Source organism: Oncorhynchus kisutch, linkage group LG9 (assembly GCF_002021735.2).
Source record: "Oncorhynchus kisutch isolate 150728-3 linkage group LG9, Okis_V2, whole genome shotgun sequence".
Lineage (NCBI taxonomy): Eukaryota > Metazoa > Chordata > Actinopteri > Salmoniformes > Salmonidae > Oncorhynchus > Oncorhynchus kisutch.
Window position 1 is genome coordinate 9,177,200 of NC_034182.2, and position 23,434 is coordinate 9,200,633.

The 23,434-nt window shown below is 44.9% G+C and overlaps 1 protein-coding gene across 12 annotated transcripts in view; it reads left to right on the plus strand.

The window, feature by feature from the left end:
* Positions 1-23,434, plus strand: part of flncb (filamin C, gamma b (actin binding protein 280)) — a 96,726-nt gene that overhangs the window by 10,277 nt on the left and 63,015 nt on the right. For all 12 annotated transcript variants that reach the window (XM_031831822.1, XM_031831813.1, XM_031831814.1 and 9 more), the window contains exon 2: positions 21,652-21,900. In XM_031831822.1, coding sequence (XP_031687682.1) covers positions 21,652-21,900 — 249 coding nt within the window. The remainder of the gene's footprint in view (positions 1-21,651; positions 21,901-23,434) is intronic.

Below are 23,434 nucleotides of genomic sequence, written 5' to 3' on the forward strand. Positions count from 1 at the left end.
ATGTATCTAATCCATCTGTCAATTTTGCATTGATGTACTGTCTATTTCCACTGGTTATCAGAGGAGGCTGAGGATATGCTCTGTATTCCATCTTTGGATTCAATGAACCTGAGCAGAAGTACAGGTATATGAGATTATAAAACGGATGTGTCTAATACTGGATGCTCATTGGCTAAAACCGCAGTCCAGCCAGTGTCTATTCCACAAGTCACCACCGGCTAAATCTATGACGTTGAAATGCCCATTTACTCTGTTCCAACTGACTGCGCAATCCACTGTCTCATCATCTCAGCCAGGCAATTTAGAAACTAGATCTTCCCTGTAAAAAAGCATCTATAGAAATGATCTCCCATTTCTTTTAGACTAACATATAGTTTTCAACAGCGGAGATTAGCAATAACCTTGCCGTCTGTCTCTCCCACATTTGCAACATATTGAAATTCATTCTCCCATCTGTCCTGTGGTAATGAACGTGTCGGGAGTCTGAACGAGACAGACAGACTGGCATACACACAAAGAAATGTCTGTAGAAAAACACCAAATGCAGCTAGTTTGCTGTCATTCCAGCTTCAGTTTCTTCTGAACAGAGAGCAAATGTTCTACACCAGGCGAAATCGCACATCATTAGCTCATTTTTATGGATGTATAAAAAAAACAATCATTAGAAAACAGCTTAAACAAACTCAAATGCAGCTACTTTGCTGTTATTCCGGTTGCACTGTTTGACGTGACTGTGTTAGACAAAGTTGGCTAGCTAGCAAGCAAGGGATAAGAAGGTTCACAGCCATCATGGCAAGTGAACATTTTGAACAACGGACTGGGTCACGTCCATAGTTTTAGAGCAAAAAGACTTAACGATTGGGCCACGTATCTAGCAACCGGACCGATTGAACGAACGACCAGCCTGCTTGGGTATCAACCCTTGATTTGTGTCTGGACTATATCTCGTGGAGGGTGAAATACAGTAGTGTGAATAAATTAATAAAAATAATGTTTTTAATTCAAATATGTCAATCATTATTTGAATATGTTGGAATCTCATTGTATAAAAGGGATAATGCCCTCGAAGCCGTTGTTGTTAGGTCCGAGACGAAGGCCTAACAGCACCCATGCCAAAATCCTTCAAACACCAGCTTCTCGGGCATCACTTAAGTAGAATTCATCCATTGTCTCCTCTTCATTCTCAGTGGCACAGATGGTCAGTTTGCCTGCCTGCCTGCCTGCCCTCTCTCTCTCTCTCTCTCTCTCTCTCTCTTTCACCCTCTCTCTCTCTCTTTCTCTCTCTCTTTCACCCTCTCTCCTCTCTCCATCTCAGTGGTCTGCGTGAGTCGTGAAGCGTGAGGAGGAGCATAGTGAGAGGAAGAAGTCCGTCCACAAGTTAAATGTTCCAAAAGGCACTGCTCGTAAAGGTTTTAGCACGGCACCACAGCCAGGGTCAAACGAGGACCACAGAGCAGTTTCCACTGGAGAGAGAGAGGGAGAGATTAGGAGCAGAGTGAAAAATAAACTAGAGAGGAGACACAGAGATATGGACAGGTAGAGAAGAGTGGAAACAGGGGATAGGGTGAGTGGAAGAGTGAAGAGATGGACAGGTAGAGAAGAGTGGAAACAAGGGATAGGGTGAGTGGAAGAGTGAAGAGATGGACAGGTAGAGAAGAGTGGAAACAAGGGATAGGGTGAGTGGAAGAGTGAAGAGATGGACAGGTAGAGAAGAGTGGAAACAGGGGATAGGGTGAGTGGAAGAGTGAAGAGATGGACAGGTAGAGAAGAGCGGAAACAGGGGATAGGGTGAGTGGAAGAGTGAAGAGATGGACAGGTAGAGAAGAGTGGAAACAGGGGATAGGGTGAGTGGAAGAGTGAAGAGATGGTCAGGGAGAGAGACTGGTTAAACATAATGTGTTATTCCAGAGACTGACGTTTCCAACAGACAGACCTACCAGACAGTAGACATTCCTTTGAGTCCAGCCAAGAGAGCCAAAATCACAAGGTTGTTTGGGATGAGATATTTTGAACCCGTGTCAATACATGTTTATTATGACTAGCCACAAAGTTTTTTCACCGATGACGAGCGGGATTAATCCAAGGGGTCCTGATGATGGTGATGTTAAATGTCAGTCAGTGACACAAGCCGCCTGCTTCCTGTGAGGATGTTTGAGTATATGAGTTTCCAGTACATCACTTTGTTTGTTACTCTGTCCACATAGACTTGGCACCATAAACATAGATAACGGTCCGTGTCCATAGCAACAAAACGTTTCCAAACCACATTTCCACAATTTCTATGTTTAAGACAGATGTGATGACCTAATCGTTGCGAGTGGAAACAGGTTATCAGGATTAAGCCATCTGGACCGCAGGATTACACAGTGGGGGATATAATATGAAGGGAAGAATAACGGATGAGAATGAGAGAGGGGGGGGGGGGACTCTGGAGTTGAGAATGGGGTTTGGATCTGACCTCTCCCTTCGACACACCCAGGAGCCACCTAACATCCAGTGCTGTGGTGCCTGGCAAAGGTAGGTTATCTAAATGTGTGTGTGTGTGTTTGTGTATGCTTGTGTGTGTTTGTGTGTGCTCGTGTGTGTGTGTGGGGTTTGTGCGTGTCTGTGTGTGTCTGCGTAGACTAAGTCACTCACATCTGGAGTGTCAGAACAGAGAGCAGTCACTTCTATAACCTGATTGGTCAAAGTGAGAGAGACAGAAAAACAGAGAGGTAGAGTTCCATTGAAAGGTTCCATTGTGCCCTGTTTCAGTGACGTCACCATTAAGGTCCCCTGTCAATGTCTGTCATGCTGTTAAAATAGCCCAGCATTACACACAGTATAATGTAACCTAGCATATGTGGAGTGCCCTCCATGCTAAATAAACAACCTGTTGTAGTCTATGCACACACTTCTTAGCACCCTGAGAAATCGGCAAGTGCATTCTGGGGCAGTTGGTGTCAGGCACAGCTGCTGCTAGCAGCCCAACAATCTGACCCCTTAATCCATTTCACCCAAGTCTGCTCCCTACAGGGTTGCTAGGTCTGACCCTAACTCTACTTCCCTCTGCTCCCTACATGGTTGCTAGGTCTGACCCTAACTCTACTTCCCTCTGCACCCCAAGGTGTTGCCTGATCTAAGCCCTTATTCATCTTCACTCTCCTCCTGGTCCCTATGGCGTTGCCAGATTGGACATTTTGTTTATCCAGGCGCAGGCCTCTCTCTTCACCTCCCACAGAACAGGGTAGGTTCCATTGGGGTGCTGTGAGGTCAGAGCAGGGGAAATAACAAGATGGAGGGGGAAAATGACTGATAACATGTTTAGGATATTTCTCAGCCTCGACACAAATTGGGGATTTTAAGGAATCTGGCACCCCACCGAAGGCGCTGATGACGGTTCAAGGCAAGGGAAGGCTGGGGGAAGGGAGTGAGGGTGAGGCGAGGCAAGAGGAGTGATAGAAGGGTGTGGGGGAGGACCCAGCTGTGTAGTGCCCAGATGTTTGGCCCTCAGCATGGCGGAAAAAATGAATAATTAACCCTTTGAAAACTCCCTCTGCCATTCATGAACTTCTTCCCTTATGGGTCATAAGGCCACTGCCACTCCACACACCTCTTTACCTAGGATAGATCAGAAGTGAGAATGAGGAGAACAGCTTGAGTCTTTCTCCCTTATCATACCAGGGATGAATGTGTGTCTGAGTGACGCTGGGACATTACACACACGCTGGGGAGTTCAAATGACATAGTTCTAACACCCACATCCTTGATCAATTAGATGTAGTTCCTTTTGAAGCAGCTAAATTGGCTGGCTGTTCATTCTATGGGCTAAGATAGGGTTTCTACCTGTCACTCTCTACATCTATTTTTGGCTCATGTTTGCCTGTCTCACGCTGTGGGCCCTGGGATGTGTTCTTTGGTGAGTTTTTTTTCTTCATGAATGACTGTTCTGGGTCTTCTAAGATGTGCTTGTGAATGGAGTTTAAGGCTCTGTCACTCACAACATGCTTCATATGGTGACTTTAAAGGCTTATGAAAACGTCAGAGGATTTTACGCACACACACACACACATGCACACGCACACACTTACACACATACTGTATGCAAGCATGCATGGATACACGCACACACAACACACACACACACATACACACAAATACACACACACTCACACACACACACACACACACATACATGCACACGCACGCACGCACACACTTACACACATACTGTATGCAAGCATGCATGGATACACACACACACAAATACACACACACTCAAACACATACACTCAAACACATACACACTGTCTCTCTCTCTCTCTCTCTCTCTCTCTCTCTCTCTCTCTCTCTCTCTCTCTCTCTCTCACACACACACACGCACATGCACATATGAACTCACATACACTGAGTGTACAAAACATTAAGAACACCTGCTCTTTCCATGACATTTACTGACCAGTTGATTCCAGGTGAAAGCTATGATCCCTTATTGTGTCACTTGTTAAATCCCCTTCTATCAGTGTAGATGAAGGGTAGGAGACAGGTTAAATAAGGATTTTTAAGCCTTGAAACATGGATTGTGTATGTGTGCCATTCAGAGGGTGAATGGGCAAGACAAAATATTAAAGTGTCTTTGAACTAGGTATGTAGTAGGTTCCAGGCAAACCGGTTTGAGTGTGTCAAGAACGACAATGCTGCTGGGTATTTCATGCTCAACAGTTTCCTGTGTGTATCAAGAATGGTCTTCCACACAACAACATCCAGCAAACTTGACACAACTGTGGAATGCATTGGTGTCAACATGGGCCAGCATCTCTGTGGAATGCTTTCGACACCTTGTAGAGTCCATGCCCTGACACCTTGTAGAGTTCATGCCCCGACACCTTGTAGAGTCCATGCCCTGACACCTTGTAGAGTCCATGCCCTGACACCTTGTAGAGTCCATGCCCTGACACCTTGTAGAGTCCATGCCCTGACACCTTGTAGAGTCCATGCCCTGACACCTTGTAGAGTCCATGCCCTGACACCTTGTAGAGTCCATGCCCTGACACCTTGTAGAGTCCATGCCCTGACACTTTGTAGAGTCCATGCCCTGACACTTTGTAGAGTCCATGCCCTGACACCTTGTAGAGTCCATGCCCTGACACCTTGTAGAGTCCATGCCCTGACACTTTGTAGAGTCCATGCCCTGACACCTTGTAGAGTCCATGCCCTGACACCTTGTAGAGTCCATGCCCTGACACCTTGTAGAGTCCATGCCCTGACACTTTGTAGAGTCCATGCCCTGACACCTTGTAGAGTCCATGCCCTGACACCTTGTAGAGTCCATGCCCTGACACTTTGTAGAGTCCATGCCCTGACACTTTGTAGAGTCCATTCCCTGACACTTTGTAGAGTCCATGCCCTGACACTTTGTAGAGTCCATGCCCTGACACTTTGTAGAGTCCATGCCCCGACTAATTGAGGATATCAATTTTTTGTGCTGCAAAATGGGGTGAAGCTCAATATTAGGAAGGTTTACCTAATGGTTTGTGTACTCAGTGTAAGCACGCACACACACACACACACACACACACACACACACACACACACACACACACACACACACACACACACACACACACACACACACACACACACACACACACACACACACTGTTGGCTGCCATGTGTTTCCTGATCTGACAGTAGAGTAGTGTTTAATGATCCAGTTTCAATGCAAGGCCCCCAGCTAACTTCCTACAATTCTATACATTTTGTCATGGTGCAGAGGAAAACATTTGTATTTTTAAAGCTAAATTCATGCTATCCTATACATTGTGCCATGAGGCGGAGCATTTCCTTCACAGTTTTACAGCCAATTTCCTGTAATTCAATTTTTTTTGGCTTACGACGTGTTCAAACGCTATCTGGGGCCCTTGGGGCTGCAGGGGTGTGTGTTATACCAGTGATACCATCTGTATCTATCTGCCATTCAGCAGCACATCTACCACTCTTCAGAAGACAAACTCCATCTGCATTCCTGTGTAGTTCTGATCTACAACTTTGTGAAGTTAGTTTGCTTATTTCAGTGAACTAGTATGTAGTAACGATCTCTGTTTCTGTGTCTGTGTCTGTGTCTCCTGCCCTGTTCTGTTTTTAGTCTGTGCTTTCTCTCTGTAGTCTGCTGACTGTCACACTGTTGACCTATTCCCTACTCACCACACACAAACGCACACACACACGCACGCACGCACGCACACGCGCGCACACACACACACACACACACACACACACACACACACACACACACACACACACACACACACACACACACACACACACACACACACACACACACACACACACACAGCATATCTATCTGTGCCATCTTTCTATGTGATCCATATGTATGGGCCAGTCTTAGTGTATTGCTTTGTATTCATATCTGTTCTGCACGTACAGTATGCATAAGTATGTGTGTCTGTGTTTATGTAGCTATACAGTATGCGTGAGATTCCTCTAAGTGTAATAGAAAGTGTAGGGTTTCTGTCTGTACCGTAGTGTTGATGAGGACGTGGGTTAGTTGTATTCCACTGTGGTCCTCACAGTTCCCTCATGCCCACCAGCCCAGAGCAGAACAGATCACATGGGAGCCGGGGGGTGGGGTGGGGTGGGGAGGAGACAATACCGCCTGTGTGCCGGAGTTTTGGGGGAGGGGGGTTCAACCAAGGAGAAGGACTGTATACAGTGTATGTGACTGTGTGTGTTACTGTCTGTTACATCCCCCTAGAGGTTGTTGACCCCCCCAGTTGTTGGCTAGAGACGCCTGTGAGCAACTGGGCCGGCAGCTGAGACTGTAGACTGGGTCCCACCAGAGAGAGAGAAATATTTAGAGTGAGAAATAGAGGGAGAGAGCGAGAGAGAGAGAGAGAGAGAGAGAGAGAGAGAGAGAGAGAGAGAGAGAGAGAGCTCAGTCATCCTCCCTACGCCACAGCAGACCATACAAGTCCTCCGCTGCCCTCACTCCTTTCTCCCACACCCCCTGAGCAGGACACTGGTAACCACTACTTGAATGTAAAATGGGCTGTTAACTCAAATACTCCCTTCGAGGACAATACAGTCTAGTCTATCAATCTACAGTAGGAAACATCCCACAAACTGATTTCCAACATTCAGTCAACACTCCTATAGAACAGAGTATTCCCTTCTTTATCTCCATTACTCTGACTGGGCCCAACCAGGTGACAAATCTAATTCACTTCTGAGCTTTCCTGGCTCAACCTCTAACTCAGGAAAAAGAGAAAGGGAGAAAGGTCCCTTTCTTTCTTGTGTTCTGTTCTTCTTTGTTAGTTACCCAGGCTACTATTCTGTTGGTAGAGAAACACCTCTGGGCCTGTGTTCAAAAAGAGTCTCAGAGTAGACGTGCTGATCTAGGATCAGTTTAGCATTTCAGATAATAATAACCATGCTTCTATGTACAGGGGGGATCTGGTCCTAGGCCAGCACTCTTACTCTGAGACTCTTTGTGAATACAGACCCTGGTGTTCTTGAGGGGCTGGCTCAGGGTTTGGCATGAGGAGAGAGTGCTTGTTCCTGTAACCTGTTCACCATGACAGGGTTATTACCGAGTGGTATACAGTGTTTACTTTGGAGACTGCACCATGCCAAACACCCAACCAAGGGGGATGAGAAAGGGGGGAGTTAGGTAGAGCAGCCAGGGAGTAGAGGATTCATTTAGGAGAGATGTGAGCTGAATAGAAATGTGATCCAAGACGAAAGTGTGTGGAGGTCTGTTATAGCAACCATGTCCTGGTGTCTGTTTTCTATGGAGTGTTGAGAGATGTGTTCTTACTGACGCTTTAGACACAGAACAGTTTAGAGTGAGTGTGTGAGTGTGTGGGTGTATTAGTACCTGTGTGTGTGTGTGTGTGTGTGTGTGTGTGTGTGTGTGTGTGTGTGTGTGTGTGTGTGTGTGTGTGTGTGTGTGTGTGTGTGTGTGTGTGTGTGTGTGTGTGTTTGTGTGAGTGTATGCCACATGTTTAGTTACTCGCTGTGTTAGACAGCTCTGGTCACAGCTCTTGAAATGGCTAGGCCCTTCAGTCTTTTATAAGCCACAGGTGATGTGTGTGTGTGTGTGTGTCTAATTTCCGTGGTCTTTATATAGCACTGGGCCTTTGTAAAGCCCTAAATTACACATCCAACATTTATCCAGCTGCTGGAGCTGACCCCGAGGCCTATTGTGTGTGGCGGAGGAATGCACCAGGTCGTCAGCTGGCCTGTGTGTTTGTGTGTGTGTTTTTATGTGATTATGTTCGATTTGTGTGTGTCGATGTGTCTCTGTTGTGTAAAGGAGGATATGCATATTGTGTGTGTGATGATGATGAGGCTGTATGTTGTGTGTGTGTATCTGTTGGTTGTGCATGCAGGACTGAGTTTGTGTGTGTTTGTGTGTGTTTGTGTGTATGTTTGTGTGTGTATGTGTGTGTATGTGTGTGTGTGTGTGGTGTGTGTGTGTGTTTGTGTGTATGTGTTTGTGTGTTTGTGTGTATGTGTTTGTGTGTAGGTGTGTGTATGTTTGTGTTTGTGTGTGTGTGTGTGTGTGTATGTTTGTGTGTGTGTGTGTGTGTGTGTGTGTGTGTGATTGTGTGTGTATTTGTGTGTGTGATTATGTGTGTGTGATTATGTGTGTGTATTTGTGTGGTCCTAACCATGATGTAGTCTATGTATCTGTTCGTAGGTTGAACCCTGGGTTTGTATACAGTACTCCTCCCATAATGGCATTTAACAGGGCTTTAATTGATGAGGTGGTGAGAGAGAAGGTGAGAGTTTGGTCAGCTGAAGCTCTCAGTCACAGTTCAGCTCTGCTTTGATTCATAAGGTTGTAGTTATAACTGTTTATTCAGGCCTGGCAGAGATACATGGGGAACCCTATGCCTGCAGGGGTAATACTCCAGCCAGGTCACCCATGATACAAGTCAGTATTCGACGTCCATCCATGTCTGAGGACGCCGAGAGATGATGAGGAAACCGGCCACTAGGGGCAACAGTGAGCGCTGTTACGTTTTGCTATGGTGTTGTGGACAGCGATGGCAGATGGGCGTAAGCATCTGCCTTTGATTCAGTGTGTGTGTTCGCTTGTCCTGATGTCCCAGTGACAGAGGGAGTGAATAGAGTGAGTGTTCGATAGAAAGTTGTTAACCCTCACCTTAACCATTCAGAGTTAACACCTTTGGAGTTAAATGCCTAAACTTAACCTGAAACACTTCGAAATTTGACGTTCGGAACAACTTCGAAATTTGACAATTGAGAAACATAGATGAACGTCTAATTCTGACGTGAGACTGTGAGAGTTTGTTACTCTGTGTTGGTGCACTAAGGGACTTTGTTTCCTTCTTAGGGATTGAAGTGTTCAATCATACTACTTCAGTGTGTGTCTTATATAAGCATAACCTTTTGACCGTTGTGGCTCTCAAGCCTTCATTGTTCAGAGAAGCAGAAACGCAATTCATGCCAAAGAAAGTGATTTATCTATGTATATGTGTGTGTGTGTGTGTGTATATATGTGTGTGAGTCTGTTAAAAACTGCCCCTGGGAATCCCTCTCCAACAACTGTTTGACATTGGCTCCAGCTGGTGTCTGTGTGCGTGTGTTTTCTTCCTTGGACATTGTCTTTGGGAAATCCTGTGGAAAATGTGAGTCTGAGTGGCTCGCATCCACACTGTCATTTGTTTTTTTCTGTCTTTCTTTCTCCTGTTGGAGAGATACGGTCACTTTTTCCCTCTCTATCCGCTCAACTGTCAAACACTCACTCTATCTACTCACTCTATCCACTCAATCTTTCCACTCACTCTAAAGTATCCACTCACTCTATCCACTCACTCTAATGTATCCACTCACTCTATCCACTCACTCACTCTATCCACTCACTCCATCTATTCAATCTTTCCACTCACTCCATCCACTCACTCTATCTATTCAATCTTTCCACTCACTCTATCCACTCACTCACTCTATCCACTCACTCACTCACTCACTCACTCACTCACTCACTCACTCACTCACTCACTCACTCACTCACTCACTCACTCACTCTATCCACTCACTCTATCCACTCACTCTATCTACTCACTCTATCTACCGACTCTATCTACTCACTCTATCCACTCACTCTAAAGTATCCACTCACTCTATCCACTCACTCTTTCCACTCACTCTATCCACTCACTCTATCCACTCACTCATCTACTCACTCTATCCACTCACTCCATCCACTCACTCCATCCACTCACTCTATCTACTCACTCAATCTACTCACTCTATCTACTCACTCTATCCACTCATTCTATCTACTCACTCTATCCACTCACTCTTACTCACTCTATCTACTCACTCTATCCACTCACTCTATCTACTCACTCTATCCACTCACTCTTACTCACTCTATCTACTCACTCTATCAACTCACTCTATCCACTCACTCTATCTACTCACTCTATCCACTCACTCCATCTACTCACTCTATCCACTCACTCTATCCACTCACTCTTTCCACGCACTCTTTCCACGCACTCTATCCACTCACTCTATCCACTCACTCTATCTACTCACTCTATCCACTCACTCTATCCACTCACTCTTTCCACTCACTCTATAAACTAACTCTATCTACTCACTCCATCCACTCACTCTAATTTCTCACTCTATCTACTCACTCTATCCACTTACTCTATCTACTCACTCGATCTACTCACTCTATCTACTCACTCTATCCATTCACTCTATCCATTCACTCACTCTATCCATTCACTCTATCCACTCACTCTATCCATTCACTCACTCTATCCATTCACTCTATCCACTCACTCTATCCATTCACTCACTCTATCCATTCACTCTATCCATTCACTCACTCTATCCATTCACTCACTCTATCCATTCACTCTATCCACTCACTCTATTCATTCACTCTATCCATTCACTCTATCCATTCACTCTATCCACTCACTCTATCCATTCACTCACTCTATACACTCACTCTATCCATTCACTCACTCTATCCACTCACTCTATCCATTCACTCTATCCACTCACTCTATCCATTCACTCACTCTATCCACTCACTCTATCCATTCACTCTATCCATTCACTCTATCCACTCACTCTATCCATTCACTCACTCTATCCACTCACTCTATCCATTCACTCACTCTATCCATTCACTCTATCCACTCACTCTATCCATTCACTCACTCTATACACTCACTCTATCCATTCACTCACTCTATCCACTCACTCTATCCATTCACTCTATCCACTCACTCTATCCATTCACTCACTCTATCCACTCACTCTATCCATTCACTCTATCCATTCACTCACTCTATCCATTCACTCTATCTACTCACTCTATCAACTCACTCTATCGACTCACTCTATCTACTCACTCTATCCACTCACTCTATCTACTCACTCTATCAACTCACTCTATCAACTCACTCTATCCACTCACTCTATCCACTCACTCTATCCATTCACTCACTCTATCCACTCACTCTATCCATTCACTCTATCCACTCACTCTATCCATTCACTCACTCTATCCACTCACTCTATGTACTCACTCTATCAACTCACTCTATCCACTCACTCTATCCACTCACTCTATCCACTCACTCACTCTATCCACTCACTCTATCCATTCACTCTATCCACTCACTCTATCCACTCACTCTATCCATTCACTCTATCCATTCACTCACTCTATCCACTCACTCTATCCATTCACTCACTCTATCCACTCACTCTATCCATTCACTCACTCTATCCACTCACACTATCCATTCACTCTATCCATTCACTCACTCTATCCATTCACTCACTCTATCCATTCACTCACTCTATCCACTCACTCACTCACTCTATCCACTCACTCTATCCACTCACTCTATCCACTCACTCTATCCACTCACTCTATCCATTCACTCACTCTATACACTCACTCTATCCATTCACTCACTCTATCCACTCACCCTATCCATTCACTCTATCCACTCACTCTATCCATTCACTCACTCTATCCACTCACTCTATCCATTCACTCTATCCATTCACTCACTCTATCCACTCACTCTATCTACTCACTCTATCAACTCACTCTATCCACTCACTCTATCCACTCACTCTATCTACTCACTCTATCCACTCACTCAATCCACTCACTCTATCTACTCACTCTATCAACTCACTCTATCAACTCACTCTATCCACTCACTCTATCCACTCACTCTATCCATTCACTCACTCTATCCACTCACTCTATCCATTCACTCTATCCACTCACTATATCCATTCACTCACTCTATCCACTCACTCTATCCATTCACTCACTCTATCCACTCACTCACTCTATCCACTCACTCTATCCACTCACTCTATCCATTCACTCTATCCACTCACTCTATCCACTCACTCTATCCATTCACTCTATCCATTCACTCACTCTATCCACTCACTCTATCCATTCACTCACTCTATCCATTCACTCTATCCATTCACTCACTCTATCCACTCACACTATCCATTCACTCTATCCATTCACTCACTCTATCCATTCACTCACTCTATCCATTCACTCACTCTATCCACTCACTCACTCTATCCACTCACTCTATCCATTCACTCACTCTATCCACTCACTCTATCCATTCACTCACTCTATCCATGCACTCTATCCACTCACTCTATCCACTCACTTTATCTATGGGGCATTAGGACAGGGGTACACACACACACACACACTTGAACGTTATCTGCAGGAAAAAACACAGCAGAGTGATTAGATACCACAGCACTGTGCACACAGGACGTGCCTGAAGCAGATAGTGTGAGGCTGTGCGTCGGTCAAATGCTTCCCCAGGAGGAAGTGAACCCATCAGCAGGAAACAAGAGCTGTTCTGTAGTGTTTCCTCATGGAATCCCCCCCCCCACTCTGTGGTGCCATCATTCCCACTCCACTAAACTCTGTCTCCTTACTCAAACACACACTCAACCTGTACTGTCGTTTCTTCTGTTCATTCTGTTCCCCTGTTCTTTGAACTGGATTCCAGAAGTCGTTGGAATCATCTGTCTTATTACTTGCCATAGGAAGACAGAAGTGCTTGAGGCTCCTTCTGATCTAGCCCATACCTCAATGGATTCTTCTAGCTGATATTACATTGTCCCCCAGTGAGTAAAAGAGTTGAAAATACTAGTTTTCACTGGGCCTTCTGTTGTTCTGTTCTGGCTCTTACAGGCCAGGTGTCTGAGCTGCATCCGTCTCTTTGTGTTAGTTCTTTATTTGTTAGAGACAGAGCGGACAGATCAGAACACACACACCCATGTCTTCATTACCCTTGAGATCGCATCAAATCCAATGTTATTTGTCACATGCTTCGTAAACAACAGGTGTAGACTAACAGTGAAATGCTTACTTACAATGCAGAGTTAAAGATAAAGATACAAAATGTAATAAAAAAATAGAACTATTGACACATGGAATAGATACACAGTGATTTGGTGGAGTATTGTGAGTGTGCAGTGAGCATGGTTATATGTCAGCATGTATGTGTGCAAGTGTGTTTCATAGCAACTATAGAGCCATAATAGACTCAAGTAAAGAGTGGAGCAGTGGGGATCTGTTAGCAATCTGCCAGTCAGAGAGCTGGGTTCTGAAGGGCCGCTGTCCAAACGCCAGCTCTGTCCACCCTACTCACTGCTGACCCTTCACGTCTGTCCATTCTGTTTATGGAGCGAGAGAGAGAGACAGAGTGAGCGAGAGAAACAGAGAGAGCCCAGGAGAGGAGCGGAAAGAATGAGACCTGGACTAGGGCCAGACACCTTCACAGTAACAACAAGGGCTTGTTTTAACACAACCTCTCCTGCGAAGGCTGTACGCCCATTGGAGTGCTACAGTCAGTGTCAGTTTGAGTGGGTTACAGTTTGGCGTTGCCCGGGGTAACCAAACAAACAAACCAATCAGAGCCTTAAAGGTCACTCTGCTCCGAGATGGAGGCGAAACAATGGGTTCCGGGCAGAAAGGCCACATTGAAAGGCCACATTGAAAGGCCACATTGCCCCCCCCCCCCCCCCCTCCAGTCCAACTGGAGAAAATGTGTTATGAGTGAAGTTCAGACATCAGGGACTTGTGTCTCCGAGCAGCGACTTACAACAGGGAACAGGGAGAGAGAGGGAGAGGGGGGGGGTGAAGGGAGAGGAAAGAATGAGAGAGGGAGAGACAAACAGGGGGAGGCAAAGGGGGACAGAGTGAGAAAGTGAGATGTGCTAGGGGAGTAACAGAATGTGCCAGAAAGATAAAGAGGAAATGAAGACAGAGGGAAAGGGAGGAAGGAGAGAGAATTGTGTGATTCAGAGAGAGAGAGAGAGAGAGAGAGAGAGAGACAGAGACAGCAAATCATTATAGCAACTTAGTACTTTTGTGCTTTACTGCTCTAGTGGAGGAACTGAAGTGGGTTAGTGTGAGCTATTGGATGCCCTCTATTCTCACCCTCTGTTCTATTATCTCTCTTGACTCCATGTGGCAGTGTGGTTGGTGAATGGCACAGGATGATTTGAATGGGTGTGGGAGATACACTGCTTATCTCCTGTACAGAGAGCAGATTTTGTAAAGGGTCAGGCCAGGCGCCATGAGACTGAGAGAGGGAGGCATTCAATCACACACTAATGCTTTGGCTCCAGAGACACAGATGCCTCACACACACACAGACACACGCACACACACACTTGTAGACAGGGCCAAATTCATTGTTCCCGTCAATACCCCCCAACCTCAACCTCTGTATGACCCCTCTGGAAATGATCAGAAAACATTCTCATTCCCCATCCCAGCTCCAGTTTGGAATTCTGTCCCCCTCCTTCTCCCCCCTAATGCACCTTTCCTTTTCCTCAAGCCTTTAAGTCATGTGTTCTTTGTTGACTTTGATCCTGCTGGATTCCAGGACCATGTCATCAACACCGGCTGTTGTTTGCAAGCTGTTTGTTTGCCGAGTTCAACTTCAAGTTACGAGGAAACATTTTGTTTTGTCGAGTAAGATTAGACGAGGCAGTTTTCCGAGATCAATTCAAAGTAGTGGAGGTGTAGCGGTCCTATGCGAAGGGTCGTTAACTGTCCAGTAATGTAAAAAAAAACATTGCAAATTGTCAACATTGCAAGTGATGACAGGGTGACAGCCTTGTTGACAGGCGAGACTACTGAGCCAGGGAGTCTGGGTAATGTCCCCTCCCAATACAGTAGGACACACATGAATGCACGCACTGACCATTCTGATGCAGTCCTATAGGAATGTCCCTGTTCAAGCCAGGATGCTCTCATCATAGACTCAGATCCTACACACCCCAGTGCCGGAAATATCAGGCTTTCAAATGTTGGACCTGGACCAAACCACTGAAGGGATTGAATCGCTCTCTCTTATCGCATGTGTGATATGTGTGTGTGAATGTGTGTTTGTGCATATGTGTGTTTAGTACTCTCTCAGGAGTGCTGAAGGAGAAGTGTCAGAGTGGGAGAGTGTGAATGTAAAGTCCTGCCTTTTTTAAACGGGCACAGTATACCTGAGGGGTCCTCTCTCTCTGGTGTGTTGCTGGTGCAGTAATATCGCTCTGCAGGGTTCGTTAGTGCTGATCTGCTCTCAGCACCTTGCAAGCTAAATGAAACATGAAACTGCCCCCTCACTGAGCCAAAATGGAGACCATCAGCCAAAGATATCAATCTTTCTACATCTGTCCTAGCTCTTAATATCACTCCCCCTAGCCTACCACTTCCACTGACCTCAAACTCCCCCAACTACTGTAAGCTCCTATCCCCACACCAGAGGAGGCTGGTGGGAGGAGCTCTAGGAGGACAGGCTCATTGTAATGGCTAGAATGGAAAACATGGAACGGAGACAAACATTTGACTTCCATATGTTTGATCTGCATGATACAGTTCCATTTATTCCATTCCAGCCATTATAATGAGCCCGTCCTCCTACAGCTTCTCACACCAGCCTCCTCGCCCCCACACCTGTATATCCCAACAGTGCCTCTACCCAGTCCTCCAATTCAAAACCTCTTTCCCTTCTTTCCCTTATGGTCCAAGCCCAAACTACTAGCCATCCCTACCTACAACTCCACTCCCCTACCCCCTTAACCCCCCTCCACCCTCACATCACCTCCTCACCAACCCCCACTTACACCCCCTGTACTTATTTGACTGAACCAACTCATAGATAAGGCTGTTGTGGGGACCGTATTACAGTCACACCGGTGGTCATGAGTCATGAAGGCAGTCAAATTCCACGTGACCATTTAGTCACGGTAAATAGACTTCTCCATGCTCTGATGCTGCTGATGGTCATTAGTATGATGGTCATTAGACTACCAAACTTTCTAACTGCCTGGTACTCAGCACTCTATTGTCCCTCTAATCACTCTGACATCGATGCAAATGTATTCAAAAGAAGAATCAAACACTTCATGAGAGCCCATGAGCTAATGTCCCATGAGCCCAGGCCTCTACTACAAATAGGATAATCAGCTTTCTATGGGCTGGGCCTACTATATTTATTTCTCAACTTTCCTAATATTAAGCACATTGCATATATTTACAACAGGAGTGTAGCCTACCTGGCTGGCATGAAAGTAAACCACGGGAAAAGTGTCCTCCACTTGCTATTTAAGTGCATAGATGTATTTTATCCGCTGCTCCTGTTTCAATAGAGGTGCATGATAATGGTCCAGTCTAAATCATAACAAACAAACATTTTACACATATATTTTTTTTGCATATGTAAAGACAAGATTAAATCAAGAATAGTCTGATGGTGACAATATTAGCCCATCACATGTGATGGGCTTTTTCTAATCATAGTCACGCACCTCATGTAGCCTAGCCCTCAGGCCTATATGTTTTAATAAGGTTTGTTCATCGACTACAGCTCAGCATTTAACACCATAGTACCCTCCAAAATCGTCATCAAGCTCGAGACCCTGGGTCTCGACCCCACCCTATGCAACTGGGTCCTGGACTTCCTGACGGACCGCCCCCAGGTGGTGAGGGTAGGTAACAACAATCTCCACCCCACTGATTCTCAACACTTGGGCCCCACAAGGGTGTGTTCTCAGACCTCTCCTGTACTCCCTGTTCACCCACGACTGTGTGGCCATGCACGCCTCCAACTCAATCATCAAGTTTGCAGACGACACTACAGTGGTAGGCTTGATTACCAACAATGACGAGACGGCCTACAGGGAGGAGGTGAGGTCCCTCGGAGTGTGATGTCAGGAAAATAACCTCACACTCAACGTCAACAAAAATGATCGTGGACTCCAGGAAACAGCAGAGGGAGCACCCCCCCTATCCACATCGACGGGACAGTAGTGGAGAGGGTCGTAAGTTTGAAGTTCCTCGGCGTACACATCACGGACAAACTGAATTGGTCCACCCACACAGACAGCGTGGTGAAGAAGGCGTAGCAGAGCCTCTTCAACCTCAGGAGGCTGAAGAAATTTGGCTTTTCACCAAAAACACTCACAAACTTTTACAGATGCACAATCTGTCGGGCTGTATCACTGCCTGGTATGGCAACTGCTCCTCCCACAAGCGTAAGGCTCTCCAGAGGGTAGTGAGGTCTGCAATACGCATCACCGGGGGCAAACTACCTACCCTCCAGGACACCTACACCACCCGATGTCACAGGAAGGCCATAAAGATCATGAAGGTCAACAACCACCCGAGCCACTGCCTGTTCACCCCACTATCATCCAGAAGGTGAGGTCAGTACAGGTGCATCAAAGCAGGGGCCGAGAGACTGAAAAACAGCTTCTATCTCAAGGCCATCAGACTGTTAAACAGCCATCACTAACATTGAGTGGGTGCTGCCAACATACTGACTCAACTCCAGCCACTATAATAATGGAAACATTGATGTAAAAAATGTATCACTAGCCACTTTAAACAATGCCACTTTATATAATGTTTACATACCCTACATTACTCATCTCATATGTACAGTGCCTTGCGAAAGTATTCGGCCCTCTTGAACTTTGCGACCTTTTGCCACATTTCAGTCTTCAAACATAAAGATATAAAACTGTATTTTTTTGTGAAGAATCAACAACAAGTGGGACACAATCATGAAGTGGAACGACATTTATTGGATATTTCAAACTTTTTTAACAAATCAAAATCTGAAAAATTGTGCGTGCAAAATTATTCAGCCCCTTTACTTCCAGTGCAGCAAACTCTCTCCAGAAGTTCAGTGAGGATCTCTGAATGATCCAATGTTGACCTAAATGACTAATGATGATAAATACAATCCACCTGTGTGTAATCAAGTCTCCGTATAAATGCACCTGCACTGTGATAGTTTCAGAGGTCCGTTAAAAGCGCAGAGAGCATCATGAAGAACAAGGAACACACCAGGCAGGTCCGAGATACTGCTGTGAAGAAGTTTAAAGCCGGATTTGGATACAAAAAGATTTCCCAAGCTTTAAACATCCCAAGGACCACTGTGCAAGTGATAATATTGAAATGGAAGGAGTATCAGACCACTGCAAATCTACCAAAACCTGGCCGTCCCTCTAAACTTTCAGCTCATACAAGAAGACTGATCAGAGATGCAGCCAAGAGGCCCATGATCACTCTGGATGAACTGCAGAGATCTACAGCTGAGGTGGGAGACTCTGTCCATAGGACAACAATCAGTCGTATATTGCACAAATCTGGCCTTTATGGAAGAGTGGCAAGAAGAAAGCCATTTCTTAAAGATATCCATAAAAAGTGTTGTTTAAAGTTTGCCACAAGCCACCTGGGAGACACACCAAACATGTGGAAGAAGGTGCTCTGGTCAGATGAAACCAAAATGGAACTTTTTGGCAACAATGCAAAACGTTATGTTTGGCGTAAAAGCAACACAGCCTATCACCCTGAACACACCATCCCCACTGTCAAACATGGTGGTGGCAGCATCATGGTTTGGGCCTGCTTTTCTTCAGCAGGGACAGGGAAGATGGTTAAAATTGATGGGAAGATGGATGGAGCCAAATACAGGACCATTCTGGAAGAAAACCTGATGGAGTCTGCAAAAGACCTGAGACTGGGACGGAGATTTGTCTTCCAACAAGACAATGATCCAAAACATAAAGCAAAATCTACAATGGAATGGTTCAAAAATAAACATATCCAGGTGTTAGAATGGCCAAGTCAAAGTCCAGACCTGAATCCAATCGAGAATCTGTGGAAAGAACTGAAAACTGCTGTTCACAAATGCTCTCCATCCAACCTCACTGAGCTCGAGCTGTTTTTTAAGGAGGAATGGGAAAAAATGTCAGTCTCTCGATGTGCAAAACTGATAGAGACATACCCCAAGCGACCTACAGCTGTAATCGCAGCAAAAGGTGGTGCTACAAAGTATTAACTTAAGGGGGCTGAATAATTTTGCACACCCAATTTTTCAGTTTTTGATTTGTTAAAAAAGTTTGAAATATCCAATAAATGTCGTTCCACTTCATGATTGTGTCCCACTTGTTGTTGATTCTTCACAAAAAAATACAGTTTTATATCTTTATGTTTGAAGCCTGAAATGTGGCAAAAGGTCGCAAAGTTCAAGGGGGCCGAATACTTTCGCAAGGCACTGTATATACTGTACTCTATACCATCCACTGCATCTTGCCTATGCTGTTCTATACCATCACTCAGTCATATATTTTTATATACATATTCTTATTCATTCTTTTACACTTGTGTGTATAAAGTAGTTGTTGTGAAATGGTTAGGTTAGATTACTCGTTGGATATTACTGCATTGTCGGAACTAGAAGAACAAGCATTTCGCTACACTCGCATTAACATCTGCTAACCATGTGAATGTGACAAATACAATTTGATTTGATTTGAACTAAAGTAGCCAAATAACTTAGAATTAAGCACATTAGTCCGCTTTACAAGGGGTGTAGAGTTTAACTGGCATATATAAGCCGTTTCAAGTTTGGGGAAGATCATTTTCACCATACAAATGCCTTCATAATAAACCATAATAAAAGTAATAAAAGTATAATTGCATTTGTGGTCACTTTTGATAATGGTGTTTTCTGCTAATGGAACATTCGTGTTTATAGCCTACTGTCATGTGTTCCCTCTCCGGCCTCTAGGTCACCAGGTTCTCGTTATGGCACACTGTCCCTCACCTGGACTCCAGAGCGTTATGCGTTTAATGACACTCACCTGGACTCCATCACCTCCTTGATTACCTCCCCTTTATATGTCCCTCCCTTTGGTTTCTTCCCCAGTCGTCATTGTTTCTGTTTCATGTCAGTGCGCTGTTCATGTTTCTTGTTTTGTTCGTTTATTTCTTAAATGTATTCACTCCCTGAACTTGCTTCCCGACTCTCAGCGTACATCGCTACACCTACTACTGTGTGCACATTGCTGCGCTTATAATGTGAAGAAATAACCTAATAGTTTAGCAACATTTTGATCTGTTGTGTCAGCACATTGCATAACAAATGTGGTTGTATTCATTTGGGATCTATCGCATCCCACAATTTCCCCAGAATACAGTATGTTTGGAATATTTATTCCAAATGAATAGGTGGACCTTTGTACTATGGGGGAATAGTAGATTGACATAGGCTAGTGCTTTTGCTGTTCGTTAGGGCTACTCATATTGTTGGCTGACAAAAAGTAAATGTGGACAGTTTTTCCAATATCTTCAATATGCACCTTGAAACTGGATGAGTGTGTGAGGGATCATCCAACCAGACAAGACAAATGGATAGCCGCCGGAAGAGAAGCGTAAACATCAGTATTATGAAGACGGTGACTGAGGAGTCCTAGAGTGATACCATTGCCTAATCCCCCCCCCCCCCACCATCTCCCCCTGCAGCCTTATATGTGATCTCCGTGGTGATCACCGTGTCGATAAGGCCGGGGCGGCCAGGGTCTCATAAGAGCAGAGTAAACACAGATGTTGATGTTGTTGTGCCAGGCAGCTGAAGGCCGAGGGCATACTCTGTTATTACAATTCCACAACACACTGTTTCTCTTTAGAACAGACCAATCAGATGGCAGGTGTGTGTGCGGTTGATGCCCCACACAAGGGGTTAGGGCTAGACCTAACCTGCTCCCCAGTTTGTGAGTTAAGTTGTAACTGTATATGGAAGAGGGCGTAACCCTTTCCTCCAATCAAATGACCTAGTGGCCTCATGGGTGGAATGTTATTCATATTTTAATAAGCTGCTGAAAATCTGGTGTTTCTATATCAAGCGGTTTTGATATATTTTAGTGGTCTGTGATGTAAATAGTGTAATATTAGGATGCAAACTCAAAATTGAATACATTTGAACTCTATATCATACATGGTACAGGTGTCTCCTTTTTTGACCCCAACAATGTGTGTGAGGTGTATAGTTTTGTTTTATAGTAGATTTGTTTAAGACTACCAGGAAACACTCGATGTGACCCTAATTTAGCCCACTGCAGTAAAAGGTTAAACTCGAGTTACCTGGGGAGACAATTTATAGAGGCCAGTATTGCTTTCATGGGAGTATTGCTTTTTTTGCACAATACCTTCAGTCTATTACTATGTTCTTTATTCAGTATTAGTACCTTAGTAAATGACCTGACCTTAACCCTCCCCTCTCTCCCACTTTACAGACAGTAAGGCCATCGTGGATGGGAACCTGAAGCTTATCCTGGGTCTGATCTGGACTCTGATCCTGCACTACTCCATCTCAATGCCCATGTGGGAGGACGAGGACGATGAGGACGCCAAGAAGCTGACCCCCAAGCAGAGGCTGCTGGGATGGATCCAGAACAAGGTGCCCCAGCTGCACATCAACAACTTTCACCGTGACTGGAGGGACGGCAAGGCTCTGGGAGCCCTGGTTGACAACTGTGCCCCAGGTAAGAGCTGATCCAGGATCTGTGACTCATTCTGTTTTCCTTGGCTTGGAGCTGACTCAGAAACAGTTTAGTGTTAGTTAATTAGACTAGATGGATGGCAAAGCCCTGGGAGCACTGATTGACAACTGTGCCTGAGGTAAGGCTTTGAGGAGCAGTTTGAGTGCAGATTGTCAATCTGTAGGAACTGTAAGAGTTTTGTAAGAGCTGATCCAAGATCTGTGCATCATACGTTTAATTTGTTGACAATAGTCTTCCAGGTTGTAACTCATTTGAGAGCTGTTTGAGGGTTGATTAATCATCCATAGTATTCACTGGAACAACACTAAACACTAACCTCAGCCATCATTCCAAGTATGTGTCACAGAGAAGTTCCAGAGAAACTCCAGTGTTTTTGAAACAGTCTTGTTGAAACAGCAAGCCTAATGAGACCAGGTCAGGGGTAAGGGTTATGTACGTTCAGGGCTGACTAACTGGTTGATATTAAATGTTAAAATGGTGCCGGAAGAAATGGTAACAGTTTTACGGAAACCTAACCATGTAACGGTTGTCGTCTTCCTCTTCTGAGGAGGAGTAGGAAATATCGGACCAATGTGCAGCGTGGTAAGTGTTCGTCATATTTATTCCACTGAACACAGAAAACAAACGAACAAGCGAATAAAGGAAAACCCAAACAGTCCCGTATGGTGAAAACACTGAAACGGAAAATAACCACCCACAAACAAGAGTGGGAAAACAGGCTACCTAAGTATGGTTCTCAATCAGACACAACGATTGACAGCTGCCTCTGATTGGGAACCATACCAGGCCAAACACATAGGAATACAGTGCCTTACGAAAGTATTCGGCCCCCTTGAACTTTGCGACCTTTTGCCACATTTCAGGCTTCAAACATAAAGATATAAAACTATATTTTTTTGTGAAGAATCAACAACAAGTGGGACACAATCATGAAGTGGAACGACATTTATTGGATATTTCAAACTTTTTTAACAAATCAAAAACTGAAAAATTGGGCGCGCAAAATATTTCAGCCCCTTTACTTTCAGTGCAGCAAACTCTCTCCAGAAGTTCAGTGAGGATCTCTGAATGATCCAATGTTGACTTAAATGACTAATGATGATAAATACAATCCACCTGTGTGTAATCAAGTCTCCGTATAAATGCACCTGCACTGTGATAGTCTCAGAGGTTCGTTAAAAGCGCAGAGAGCATCATGAAGAACAAGGAACACACCAGGCAGGTCCGAGATACTGTTGTGAAGAAGTTTAAAGCCGGAATTGGATACAAAAAGATTTCCCAAGCTTTAAACATCCCAAGGAGCACTGTGCAAGCGATAATATTGAAATGGAAGGAGTATCAGACCACTGCAAATCTACCAAGACCTGGCCGTCCCTCTAAACTTTCAGCTCATACAAGGAGAAGACTGATCAGAGATGCAGCCAAGAGGCCCATGATCACTCTGGATGAACTGCAGAGATCTACAGCTGAGGTGGGAGACTCTGTCCATAGGACAACAATCAGTCGTATATTGCAC